The 12831-nt window shown below is 46.2% G+C and overlaps 1 protein-coding gene and 1 long non-coding RNA gene across 6 annotated transcripts in view; one reads left to right on the forward strand and one right to left on the reverse strand.

Moving 5' to 3' along the window:
- ADGRD1 (adhesion G protein-coupled receptor D1) overlaps positions 1-12831 on the reverse strand; it is a 110987-nt gene that overhangs the window by 77603 nt on the left and 20553 nt on the right. For all 5 annotated transcript variants that reach the window (XM_086856477.1, XM_023937191.2, XM_086856478.1 and 2 more), the window contains 3 exons: positions 12074-12184; positions 10406-10481; positions 8559-8700 (listed from right to left, as the gene is read on the reverse strand). In XM_086856477.1, the coding sequence (XP_086712603.1) occupies positions 8559-8700; positions 10406-10481; positions 12074-12184 (329 nt within the window). The remainder of the gene's footprint in view (positions 1-8558; positions 8701-10405; positions 10482-12073; positions 12185-12831) is intronic.
- LOC147649863 (uncharacterized) lies at positions 2525-6556 on the forward strand. The gene is made up of 2 exons (XR_015277865.1): positions 2525-4834; positions 4949-6556. It is a non-coding gene; the product is annotated as an uncharacterized LOC147649863 (long non-coding RNA).

Genomic DNA, 12831 nt, shown 5'->3' on the forward strand with positions numbered 1-12831 from the left:
TCCTTGCCAGTACATTTGTTTTCTTCTGGCTAGCTGATAGCTGCAAGAAGCAAACTCAAAATCTTTTCTTTTCTGAAGTGGAAGAATACTTATGGTGGCTTTTTTTTTTTTGACAATATTTACTGAGTTCTAACTTTCCTCAAGAGAAAGCCACAGAATGAGCTCAAATATGTAAATCCAGTTCTGGGATATACAAAATACTCAAATCAAGAGAACTAAGAAGCTAATCAACATACTGTGAAGAATCAAAATGTACAGCATAGCAAAGCCCTACTTACTGAAGTTATGCTTTTGTTCCCTTGGGTACAGAATTTACCACAATAAAGCACTACGTCTCTGCAAATTCTTTATACATTTTTAATGGGAAATTCTATCATTCCCCAGGTTTTATGTTCAGAGGATATATTTGGGTCTGGTGTTTGTGTGGTTCACTGTGAAATGCATGATTTAAAGTGAGATCACGTACTTCAAGGTGGTAGATAAGTGTGAGGTTACTTGTTTCTCAAAATGAGTGATCAGTTTTAATAACAGATTTGGAAGGAGTCGTTCCCTCCACGCTGCCCTCAGAGGATTTTGCAGGGTTTGGTGGTGAGCACACAACATCCCATTTCTCCCCTCCCAGGCTGCTTTCTCCCTCCCTTGAGCCCTGAAGAGACACAAGAGGAGGCAGAAGATGCCCTGGGCAGGGTGGAAGGGCAGGGCAGACCCTGCCAGGACAGCCAGAGGGACCCTGCCAGGTCCTGGAAGGGAAAAGCTGGCAGCAGTCGGTGTTTGTGCAGGAGCTGAGTGCCCAGAGGATGCTGAGAGCTGATCATTTGTCACTCTGGCAGCCCAGAGCACAGCACTGCTTATCTGCAGCAGGAACAGGGCTTGGGCTGCACTGAGCTGCATCCCATTACTCCCTGCCTGCTTTCCCTCCTTTACCCCACCAACACTTTCTCCAACCCTTGGCGGATTTTCAAAGCAAACATTTCTGCTCCTCCAAGGGATTCACATCGAGCCAGGCCCCTGGGCCAAGGAGAAGCCGTGGAGCTGTCACAGCTCCTCGGGGACACCTCAGCAGGGCTCAGCACTGCAGCCAGCACCAAGAAAGGGAACATTTCACCCTCCTCCCTCCAGGGACATCCATCAAACCATTCCCTTCAGCAGCCCAAGCCTCAGAGCCTGGCCGTGCCCCTGGGGAATCAGGGCATCCTCAGGGTGCATTTTCACCAGCAGCAGGCACATTTTGGAAAGTCTGGGCCATTCTGGGAGTGCAGTGGCTGTTCAGTGACCTGGGAATGTCCTGTCACCCAAACTGGCACCGTTCCATTCACCCTGTGAGCTCTGCTCCTGACCCCACACCAGAACCTGCTCCCACTACAGCCTCAGCCTGTTTCTCTAATGATGAGTTCTCCCCACTTTGAGCAAGAGCAGACAAGAGCATTTGACCAGAAAATAGATCATGTCAATACAAGGAGTTTCATGCATCAAAATCAATGGAAGTCAGGACTTTAACATTGAATAAATCTGGGGGAAAAGTTTTGTACAAATCACAAAACAGCCATTACATAGAAGGTGAAACTGAGAAATCAGAGGTTAGAAGAAAAATTCAATATTGTTCTAGCTTTTTAATTACTTGGAGTGCAAATTAATAGCATTACATTGCAAAGCTGACACTTCTGAGGGCCTTTATGTAATACTCCCAAAAAATTACCATGTCTGCCGTATGCAAAAATCAAAAAACTTATTTTTAGGTTGAGGTGGGAAAAAAACACATAGAAAGAAACAAAAAAGCTTTCTCCCAAATATAAAATTCCCAAACTTTTTGAGGGCAGAACTGCCATCCCTAATAACAAATGGGAATCAGTAAGATTTCATCAGTGTGGCTGAATAATTACAAAGTCACTCAGGAAAACTGAATTCCCTGGCATGTCTGGTGCTTTCTCCAAACTTATTCCTCTGCTCCCCTGGCTCCCTGTCCTGCCTGAACGTGCTGCTGAGCCAGCTCTGCTGCCTCTGCCTTGTGAAGGACTCGACTCCTTTTGCTTCTTTGGAAAAGGGAAAATCCCTCCTCAGCAGCTGCAGATTTCCTGCCAGAACAGCCCCAGCCCCGTTTCTGGCTGCCAGCGCCACTGCCCACAGAGAGGAGTTCAGAGCCTGGGAGAAAGGATGGTGGGGAGGCAGCAAAAACCCCAAAGTGCCACCCTCTGCTGTTTTCTGCCTTCTCTAAAGCACCACTCCTCTGCCATTCCTGAGCTAAAATTAACTCCTCTAATCCAAGGGTTCATTTGTGCTGTGAGCTGCTGCCAGCCCTGCCCTGCAGCCCAGCCTGGCCCAGCCCTGGAGCTGCCAGGCACCCCTGGGGCTCCTTGGACAAAGCCCTGGGAAAGCTCAGGGCTCCCTGCCCATTGCACCAGCTCAGGAGCACAACAACAAGGGTCCAGTTCATTAAAAACCCCTGTGCAATTCATTAAAAACCCCTGTGCAATTCATTAAATACCCCTGTGCAATTCATTAAATACCCCTGTGCAATTCATTAAATACCCCTGTGCAATTCATTAAATACCCCTGTGGTTATTTCTGTGCCAATGCCACTAATGCCACCAGCAGAGCAAGAACCTTTGTCTCTGTCAGACTGTAAAAGTGCTGTCAGAGTGTAAAAGTGCTGTCAGAGTGTAAAAGTGCTGTCAGACTGTAAAAGTGCTGTCAGAGTATAAAAGTGCTGATTCTCCCTCAAACTGCCCCCTTTTCTCTCAGGGCTGGGAGTTATTCCACTCTCAGTGCAGACCATGCTCTCGTTTTCCCCTGAGTGGTCCAAGGCAATTCCAACAGCATTTTCCTGCTGAAAGTGTGAATATTTAATGTGGGGGGGGGAGAAGAAATCAATTTTCATTAAGTGGAGTTTTCAAATCCTCATTTTCCTAACTATAAATTCATCCCATTTGGAAACTGCCCCACTTTATCACCAGGACAGCAAAGCTGAAGACAACTTTTCAACCCTCAGTTATGATGAACTGAATTTTCTGAGTTCCACAAAACCACACTGAACTCCCTCACGCTCATCATTCATGTCTAATGTGTCAGACATGCCAACAGGCAACTCTCAAATGCTCCTGGCCCACTCCCTCTTAACTGAAAGCCAACAGGGGAGCTCCACATTCAGAAACTTTAATATTCTATGAGATAGAAATACAGACAAATGAATAAATGTCCTGTTACTGCCCATAGCCTGCTGTTTCCCTTACAAAGAAACACTGAGGACTTGTTTCATGATGAATGAGTGATAACACAGGCAAAGTTTTGTGTCTCCAAAGGTTTCAGCCTGTTCTGACATGGAAATTAAACCTTGTGTGGATTATAGCCTATTGCTATCACAAAGCAATCCTGGTTCTTACAGCAGGCCATCTTCAATTGACAAAAATCTGTATTTGTGTTAGTTCACCTTCCTAGACTGTCAGAATGGAAAAAATGGATTTTCCCTTGGGAAAATCAGTTGTGGGATGTTTCTGGTGATAGCATTAACAACAGAAAGCTCTTGCTGCTCTGTTAAGGGGGGCTGTGTTTCATCATCACGACTGCTGGGGTTTTAAAGTTGCCCAAAAGCAAGAAAAGCAGCTGCAACTCTGTTCATTTCTCCTGTGAACTCAGTGGAGTTCCTCTGTTCTTACAGCAAGGATTTAACTTGTGTAACAAACTTTTATTGGTTTCATTTTCCTTAATTGTGGTACATCCTGCAAGAGTCACAATTTTAATTGTATTTTTGTCAAGTTCTCTCTGTCAAAGTCCATTCAGTGAAAAATTATACCTTTGTTCTGCAGATGTGGGCAAGATCCATTGTTTTTCCCCAATCAATACATAAATTAGCCAACACTTAACTTGCCATAAAAATTAATTGGCTCCACATTGATTTGTGTCTCTCATGGCAGCACTAATATTTGTGTATGAACAGGAACTGGTCCTTCCCTTATTTTATTTTCTTATCAGTAATGATGTTAAACAAAGCTGGGGTATTGCATGGGAAAAGGGAGAAAAGGATGAGATTTGGGTTTGTTTGGAAGGCAAAAGCCTCGTGGAAACTCAGTGAGAAAAGCCAAAGTGGGAGCAGTTTGCTCTGAAGGAGGCAGAGCTCAGTGTGTGCCTGCCCTGCAGCAGCACAGGGAGTGAATTCCTGAGCTGATCCCACAGCTCCTGCCCCTGCAGGGACAGCCAGGGGACACAGGGGACACAGCAGGGGACAGGACACAGCACAGGGGACAGAGCACAGGGGACAGAGCAGGGGCTGATCAAGGAAGAAGCTGATAATCAATAGAAGCTGATCAGGAAGCTGATAATCGATAGGAGAAGCTGATGATCAATAGGAGAAGCTGATGATTTAGGAGAAGCTGATAATCGATAGGAGAAGCTGATGATCAATAGGAGAAGCTGATGATTTAGGAGAAGCTGATAATCGATAGGAGAAGCTGATGATCAACAGGAGAAGCTGATGATTTAGGAGAAGCTGATAATCGATAGGAGAAGCTGATAATCGATAGGAGAAGCTGATAATCGATAGGAGAAGCTGATCAGGAAGCTGATGATCAATAGGAGAAGCTGATAATCGATAGGAGAAGCTGATGATCAATAGGAAAAGCTGATGATCAATAGGAAAAGCTGATGATCAATAGGAGAAGCTGATGATCAATAGGAGAAGCTGATGATCAATAGGAGCTGATCAATAAGCAGCAGCAGGTAAAGCCCTGCTGAGGAGGGAAGGCTGGGGGCTCTCGTGGGAAGCTCTCCCTGCCCAGGCTGGGGGAGCAGAGCAGCTCCAGGGAGCAGCAGCTGTCTGAGCATTGAGAACGAGGCAGGAAAGGTGAGCACCTCACGGCTGTTAAAATGAACACCTCCAGCAAAGACTGAGATGGAACAATGCTAAATTATTCCTGACTTGTAGCATCTTACTAAAACATGCTCTTTTTTTTCCCAGAATCAAACAATTCTTTAAGGTGGCACTGCCCCAAACGATATTTGAGGGAAAAGCAGCTGCATTAAGAATTCCCAATTTGCATTTAATCTTCATGTGAGGACTCTCAGAGAGGGTGCAACAGCCAGGAGCTCACAGCTCTCCAAAACTGCAGCTGCTCATCTTCCCCTTCTGCACAGAGGAACGAGAAAATAAACCCTGGAGAAAACCCCGAGTGGTGGAAACTAATGTACAAACAGTTTTCTCCCAGATGTGAGACAGCTTTCCCTGGAGTGCCAGCCGGGAGTGAGGGATCCTCAGGGCCCTGAGCAGTGCCCAGGCTGTGCCTGCTGCCCTCCTGTGCCATCACCTCCCCCCGAGGCACTTCTGGGCCCTCTCTGTACCAAAAGTGCTGGATTTACACCCTGCTGCTGTTTCTACCAGCCCAAAGCTGCCTGAAACACGGGAATTTACAGCTCCTCTGTCCCTAGGAGAGTCAAAACCTAACTTCAGCATGGGCAAAAATCAGGGCTGATGCTACACAGTCTGTGCCATGTGGGTTTGACACAACTTCTTCCTCTGTTGCCTCTTCTGACTTTGTCCAGAGCACATTGCACTTCATTTCAGCCTTGACATTCATCTCCTCTGAATTTCTACCCTGTGCTGTAATTACTTGGATCACACAAGTGAAATGTTAGTTCTTCTCTAGTTGCTCCTGCTATGAAAAACATCTTGCTGGACACAGAATTTTTTCAGATAATCATTTTACAAAATGTACTCTTGCCTCACTACAAAACATCTGGACAGGTCAAGAGCAAGCTGTCTCACAGCACCATCAGTCTCCACATCCTCCCCCACGCCCTGCAGGTGTCCGTGGATTTTGTTCATTTCTCTGATCTCTGGCACAGTTGTCCACCCGAGCTGGTGAACAGCAGAGCATCACCCTTCTTAAATCTGTCCCAAAAATGTCTGTCTGTCCCTGAAGTGTCCCCAAAAAACAACTGACTATTGCAATTTAGTGTGTTGAATTTTGTCTCTGAGAGGATTTAATTCAGGCAAAACTTTGCTGCTGGAAAAGAGAACTGGGATCTGTTCAGTGTCCACAGAGCCTGTGCTGCAATTTCAGCAAGAGCAGGCACAGAGCACAGCCCGCTGCCCCTGGAGCCTTTTTAATTAACCTAATTAATGGGGTTTGGTAGCTCTGAGTGACCCCAGAGCCCAGCCCTGCCCCAGGAGCACGGACACATCCCTTGGGACATTCCCTGCCCTTCCCTGACATCATTCCCAGCTCCCAACAGCTCCTGCTTCAAAATGAGAGAGAAATTCCCTCCCCTCAGCAGCTCCTCAGAGCCATGTGGGAAATGCAGAGCTTCCCCCGCCCCAGGGGATTTAACTGGCTGGGCTCTGGAACCCTAAATGCTCTGAAGTTTTGTTTCAAGAGGTGATCTTCAGTTCACAGGCATCCTCTTTGTAACTATTGCCTAAAATAGACTTGCTTTATTCCAAGTTCCTTCTGTTTTCTGTTGCTCAGGGATTGGCATTTTTCCTACACACATTAGAAGGAGAGGAATTAAGAAGTCAAACTTTAATAAAGAAAAATTGTTTGGACTTGGCATTTTTTACTTTTTCTTATTACACTTTCCCCTGTTAAACTGAGAACATTACATGGAACAAACAAACAGCCATAAGAATGAAATGATATCCACTTCAAAAGTTTCTCCCATTACTGCAGCATTTTAATAGATAAAACAGGTTTCTAAGCCAGTTTTTATGCTCTCGGTTTAAACATATTATTCAATCACAAACTTGATAAACAACTTGATGTTACTCTTTAAAGCACCTACTTTAACACAGTGATCTTGCAGCCAGAATTTCTTTTACATTTTAAATTCTGCTTTTATTCTACGAGGAGAACTAAACCTACTCAACCAAAGGAAAGCATTTCAGAGTGAAATAATATCAGAAAGGATCTGTGCTGCTGTCAGCTGAAAGCTTCCAGGGACATGGAGCCCTTTCCCAAACTGCTCAAGTAACTTCACTTGAATTTACTTCTGTAAACTTGCTTAAGTCATTTCCTTAGGTAAATTTACAGTTGTCTGTATTTCTACTGCTCCAAACCACTGCATGGAATTGTTTGGAGGCACAGCAGAGCTCAGGGGAACAGGTCTGGCCCCGTGCAGCCACCCTCGGGCACAGCTGGAACAATCTATTCATCATTCCCTCATCTCAACCATTAATTAAAGCCAAACGAGCAGTTACATTCTGAAAGCTGGAGATGTCAGAGGAAAGCAGTTTTCCTGTCAGATTCAACCTGCATTGTCACTGGAGAGCTCTGTGAGAGACACCAGCAGCCTTCCAACAGCAAATGTAAAGCACACCTGACCCTGCCAGCGCAGTGCAGGGGATGCTGCAGCCAGCCCTGCCCACTCGCCATCCCCAGGATCCTGCTGGCCCAGGCACAGAACCACGCCTGGTGAGAGAGCATCGCTCCCTGCAGCCAGACCTGCCCACTCGCCATCCCCGGGATCCTGCTGGCCCAGGCACAGAACCACACCTGGGGAAAGAACATCGCTCCCTGCAGCCAGCCCTGCCCACTCGCCATCCCCGGGATCCTGCTGGCCCAGGCACAGAACCACGCCTGGTGAGAGAGCATCGCTCCCTGGACCCCAGGAAGGCACAGAAAGCACAGCTTTACCAAGAGCCTCCCAGTAAATCCTCCCAGTAAATGCTCATTACTGCAGCACCAGCACCAGCCTGGGTAAACAAACAAAGGGAGTTTTGCAAACAACCTGCACAAAATTCACTCTTCACAAGTGCCCACCTCTAAGGGACATTTAGGAGCCCTCGGTTTGAAAAACTGTCAGCAAAACAGCACACTTCACTCCTGAGCCTCAGGGGGGCTTCGTGTTCTCTGCAGCTTTATCAGAAGCCCAACAGAAAAAGATAAACTGGCTGGAAAACAGCTTTAAAAGAAAAATATGATAAAATATTCAGAAGAAGATCTAAGAGATGTATTCTAGGAAATGCTGAAGAATTCAAATCGTTCCTTGCCGTTCCCACTCAAGGCTGTAAGTGGGTCAGAGATGCTGCAGTGCCTCCTCTCAGCTCAGGACTGACCACACAGACACACCTTTCTCCAACAGCAAACAAAACCAGCCACTGCTCCAGCTTCCTGCTGGCATGGTTTGGTGAAATTGAAACACCTTCCAAAATCCATCAGTTTTATTCAAACTTTTCTCTGAGTTTTCTCAGATTGTTGTATTTTTTGGCTCTCATTTCACAGGTTCAGAATCCTCTGCTCTCTGGAAAGGGCAGCTCAGAACTAGAGCTGGGATTGGAACCATCAAAACCCCTCAGTTCCCTCAGTGAGATGAAAAAGCAAAAACCACAATGAACTCTTGTTTTTGATCACTCCATCCCAGTCTGCACCAAGGCCCCAGGCTCACTGCTCACCTTCTCCAGCACCAGCGCTCGCAGCATTTACAGCCATGAGAAAAGAAGCCATAATGGTGGGAAAGCATCACATTGCAGCCACAAATGGCAACTGGATGGCTACAGAAAACACCCACAGAACTGATGAGAGAAGCACCAGGGAGCGAGGCAGGCTCTGAGCTGCAGCTCGGGTCTCACTCACCAGTTTGTGGGCGAGCTGGATGGTGATGACAGGAGACCCCGACAGGTTGTAGGACAGCTGGGGCAGAGGTTCCACCTTGAGAGAGATGAGATAACTGCTGGCTGAGATCATGGAACCCTTGTAGGCAGCAGCTTCAGCAATCCTTGGAAAGAAGTAAACGTATTAAGGAAAAAGAATAACGACTGGATTTTTAGTTCACACGTAACAAAGGAACACAGGACCTCCTTTTTCCACCCAAGCCAATGAATTCCTCTAGGGCAGCAAGGTCTGGCCCCGAAGGATCCTGCAGCACTAGAGGCCTGTAGAGCCTGGGGAGCAGCTTTGGGCACCTGGGGACTGATATCAAAGGTCCTCCTTCACCCTGCTCCTCCTGGCTCAGAGTGTTTGGGGGACTTGGAGAGAATCCTGTGAAGGGACCTAAACCACAGCCAGAGCAAAGGGAGGAGGAAGCTGGCAGGGGGGTTCAGGCTGATCAAACAGATAAATCAGCGTGTGAGACACGCAGACAAAATCCTCATAAGCACAGGAATGTATTTAGAAGTGATTTATGGCTTTACCTTGAAAAATTGGTGATGTCCAGCTAGATTTGTTAGAGGGAAAGACAGGTCATACAAACATGAATTTGACTAAATAGCTGATTAGTCCTGGAAATGCATTTATTCTGCTGCAAAGTAATTTTGCAGCACATGAGAACCCTTATTTTAAGGTAAAACTGATGAGTTTGGCATTTTCACACCTTTAGGAGTAACTGGGATCCATTTGGTTTCAGGGTAGGATTTTTCACGCTCTCAGCTTTGATAGGCAGCATCTTTAAACTGCTTGTGTGTGCTAAACTTTGACCTACGTCAGGATCATTTTCATTCTCCTTCTCCCTTTGAAAAACTGAGATTACATCTTATTACCTTAATAAATTGCATTGATCCTGCTCTTTGAAAAGCATAAAGGCTCCCATAAGCTATTGCCCCAATTTCTTCATGTGAGTACAAAATGCACAGTGATGGCACAGCTCCCCCACAGCTCCCTGCTGAGTGTCCTGTCCTGGAGAGCAGGACAGATTGATCTAGAAAGGTCAGTCAGTAATTAATGTGTGATCATCTGGGCTGGGATCCAGGCTGGGTCAGGCAGGGCTCCACCCGAGGGTCACCAGCAGTGCCCAGGGAAGGGGGGCACCCCTGGCACTCTCTGGGAGCTGCTGCTCCTCTCCTGCTGCCAGGAACAGCCCAGCAAAACGTCCAGAGAAAATCACATGGAAACACAGCCATGCACTTGTTTAAAAGGAGTAATGGTTGGCAGGAATGGCCTTGCAGAAATCCCCTGGGAGCTGTGCTGCAGAGGGTGATACAGCTCTGCATTCACTTTATCTTATCTGCTAATGATTGCACTGATGGGGTACATAAAGCAAAAGCTCTTTAAAGAATTGCCTGGTCTCCTGTTATAAAATCACCTTATGGGTTTCTAGGATTAGGATTCAGATTTTGTCTAAAGAGGGATGTTATGTTTTCTTACTTGTTTCATTTAAGTGCAAGCTTTATCTTTATATGTGCTAGGAGAAAAAGCACAATTTCCTTTTATGAGACAGATTAAATTATGAAATTCTAGTACCAAATCTGATGAATGGAAGGAGAAGACAAAGAAAGACAAACAGGTCGCTACGGGAATCTGTTTTACTGCAACCTAAAATAAAACACGTAATGTAAACTTTAATCTCTCTCTAGTTAATGACTACACACCCTCAGCTCTGCAGAAGCAGGGTTATGGCTTGTAATTTGTTTACAGCTGATAAAGCCAGGAGTGTTTAGAGGTGTGTCACCAGGGTAAGGAACAGGCTGTTACCTCCTGGCACTTACCTGGTGTCCACAGGGTCGATGTTATGGAAGAAATAATGCATGTTGTGGTAAAGCAGGCCCACGATGGTGATGCAGGCTGTGGAGAGGGAACAGGGCTTATTCCTCAGTCCTAAACCAGAGAGCTTCTCCTGGGGCTGAACTGGGTGTGAATTCAGAGCCCTGACTTACAGCCCTTCCCATCCTTGCCTCAGCAGAGCTCTGATGCTCTGCTTGGAGAGCGTGTGCACAGCACAGACACCACAGGTGGAACAGGAGGATGCCTGGGCTGCTCACCTGCACCTCCCAGATCAGCTGTCAGAGCACACAGAGAGGAGGGCAGGACACAGCAGAGCTCCCCCACCTCCAGCTGAACAACCTCAGCCAGTCCCCAAGTCCTGCCTGCTGCAGCCCAGGTGATCCTGGCTCTCCAGCATCCCAGTGAAGAGACAGATGTGTGTTTCCTCAGACTGAGCCACACAGATGGCTTTTACTGTCCCTTTTGTTGGGTTCCAAGTATTTACAGTGTCAGCTGTCCGAGGTGAAATAACACATTTTTTAGGTTAGCTCATCTGGACAGTGTAGGAGTGTGGCCTGAAGGCTGAAATTGCTCAGAAGTGAGCTCTAGCTGGAAAAGAGTAAAACATTTAAAGCCCTGGATCATTTCAGGATACAAAGCACGACAATGTTCTGGAAAATCAAAGAAAATCTGCATGGTGAGGAACTGTATAAGTGGGAAAGGAAAAAACTCTCACATGCTATTTTTGGCATCAGAAGTTGGTTTGCAATTATAGTTATTCAAAAAGGACTTGCAGTCTCCAGCCAGAGCCCCTGCCAGTGCAAAGAAACAAAGCTGTCACCACAAATCAGGCAGACAGTTCAGTAATTATCGGAGAATTTCTCACTGCAGGTTATTTCCAGCTCGCTCTGCACTTTCTGAAGGAGGGACCGACCATCCCTCTGCAGAGGTGACTGCAGAAAGGCCTCTGGGTGAGGAATTCCAGGGGGTGGAATTTAGGGAGCAGAAGTCAGAATTGCTAAGATTTGAGGATGGAGGTAGATGCTTTTGCTTTTGTAAATTGGTTCCTTCAATCTCTGAGTAAAGCATAATTAACTTCAAACATTGTTGTTTTAGAGTCTTGAGTAAAGGTGCAAGTTTTAGCCACATTTCTTTTTAGGATTTTTTAAATTTTAGCATAGGTATGGATTTCTGAGTTCTGCCTTTTTGCCATGAGTGTAGTCTAGATCTTCATTCTGCCCCTGTAGCTGCTATTGCTTAAACCTGTTATTTTATAGCTTAATTTTATACAAAAAACCAATTTTGCATGAAGGGATGGGTAATACCTGATCTGACATCTGAGAGTTTCTTAAAAATAACCTGTTTAGATAATTTAAAAAAATAATTATGATATTATGGCTTCTCTGATGCAAAAATGTGTCAGAATTAAATGGCTTCAGTCTCTGCTGCTCAGGTCTGTTATTCATTATTAATTCAAGTAATATGGAAACTCCACCACGTTAATTGCTCATTATTATGACAGGACCCTGCTGCCTCCTCAGACTCAGTGCAACCCACAGGGATCAAATCAGTTACTTGGAAAAATAAGGTGAACCAAAACCTGCTCTAAAACAAAACCATTTTTGGAGGCCCTGTGCACACAAGCCCATTTCTCTCTTTAATCTTTTCCTTACCTTTTCCATGGAAAGCTTCACTGGGGATGGAAATGTAACTCTGCCCTCGAGATGGAAATCGGTAGTGGGACACATTCAGGGTCTGAGGGTGCATTTTGACCACAGCGTAATCTGTGGATAACCCAAACAAAACATCACAAACCAACAGCCCCTGCAGCTCCCTGACTGTTTATCCAGCCTTCCTGAGAGCTCCTGCCACTCCTGATTTACAGCCCAGCTCTTTGCAGACCACGGGGTAAATCCAGAACTGCCTTTTGTATCTGACTCCTGCATGGCAGAGCAGGGGTGTGAGCACTGCTCCTGAACCAGGGGTCACCTCCCCAGGGCACAGAACAGAGCAGCAGCACTGACTGCAGTCCTGCACACGAGAACCCCAGGGAGCAGGAGATGCAGGCAGTGATGGGTGGTCCTGCCCAGGTTATTCACCCCTCAGAGGGGTCTCAACAAAGCAAAGCAGGCAGCCAGAACAGATCAAACACCTTTGACACCTGCAGCATCCAAAGATGCAGATGAAATTAGGGTGCTAAGATGCTAACCAGCAGTAAAATAAAACTCTCCACAAAGGTCAAAACTATTCCCATTGTTTTCAGTCCCTTGCAAAACCCTTGCAAGGATTAAGGCTTTGCAGCACCCAAACCTCCACGGGCTGCATATGAGCTCTGGGCCCTTTATCAGCACAGCATTGCTCAATCCTTCACACATGACATTTATCCTGAATTCCTCCCCAGATCACCCCTGGGAAGCTCAGGCACAGCCAG

The sequence above is a fragment of the Cyanistes caeruleus genome, chromosome 18, assembly GCF_971803275.1.
Source record: "Cyanistes caeruleus chromosome 18, bCyaCae1.hap1.1, whole genome shotgun sequence".
NCBI lineage: Eukaryota > Metazoa > Chordata > Aves > Passeriformes > Paridae > Cyanistes > Cyanistes caeruleus.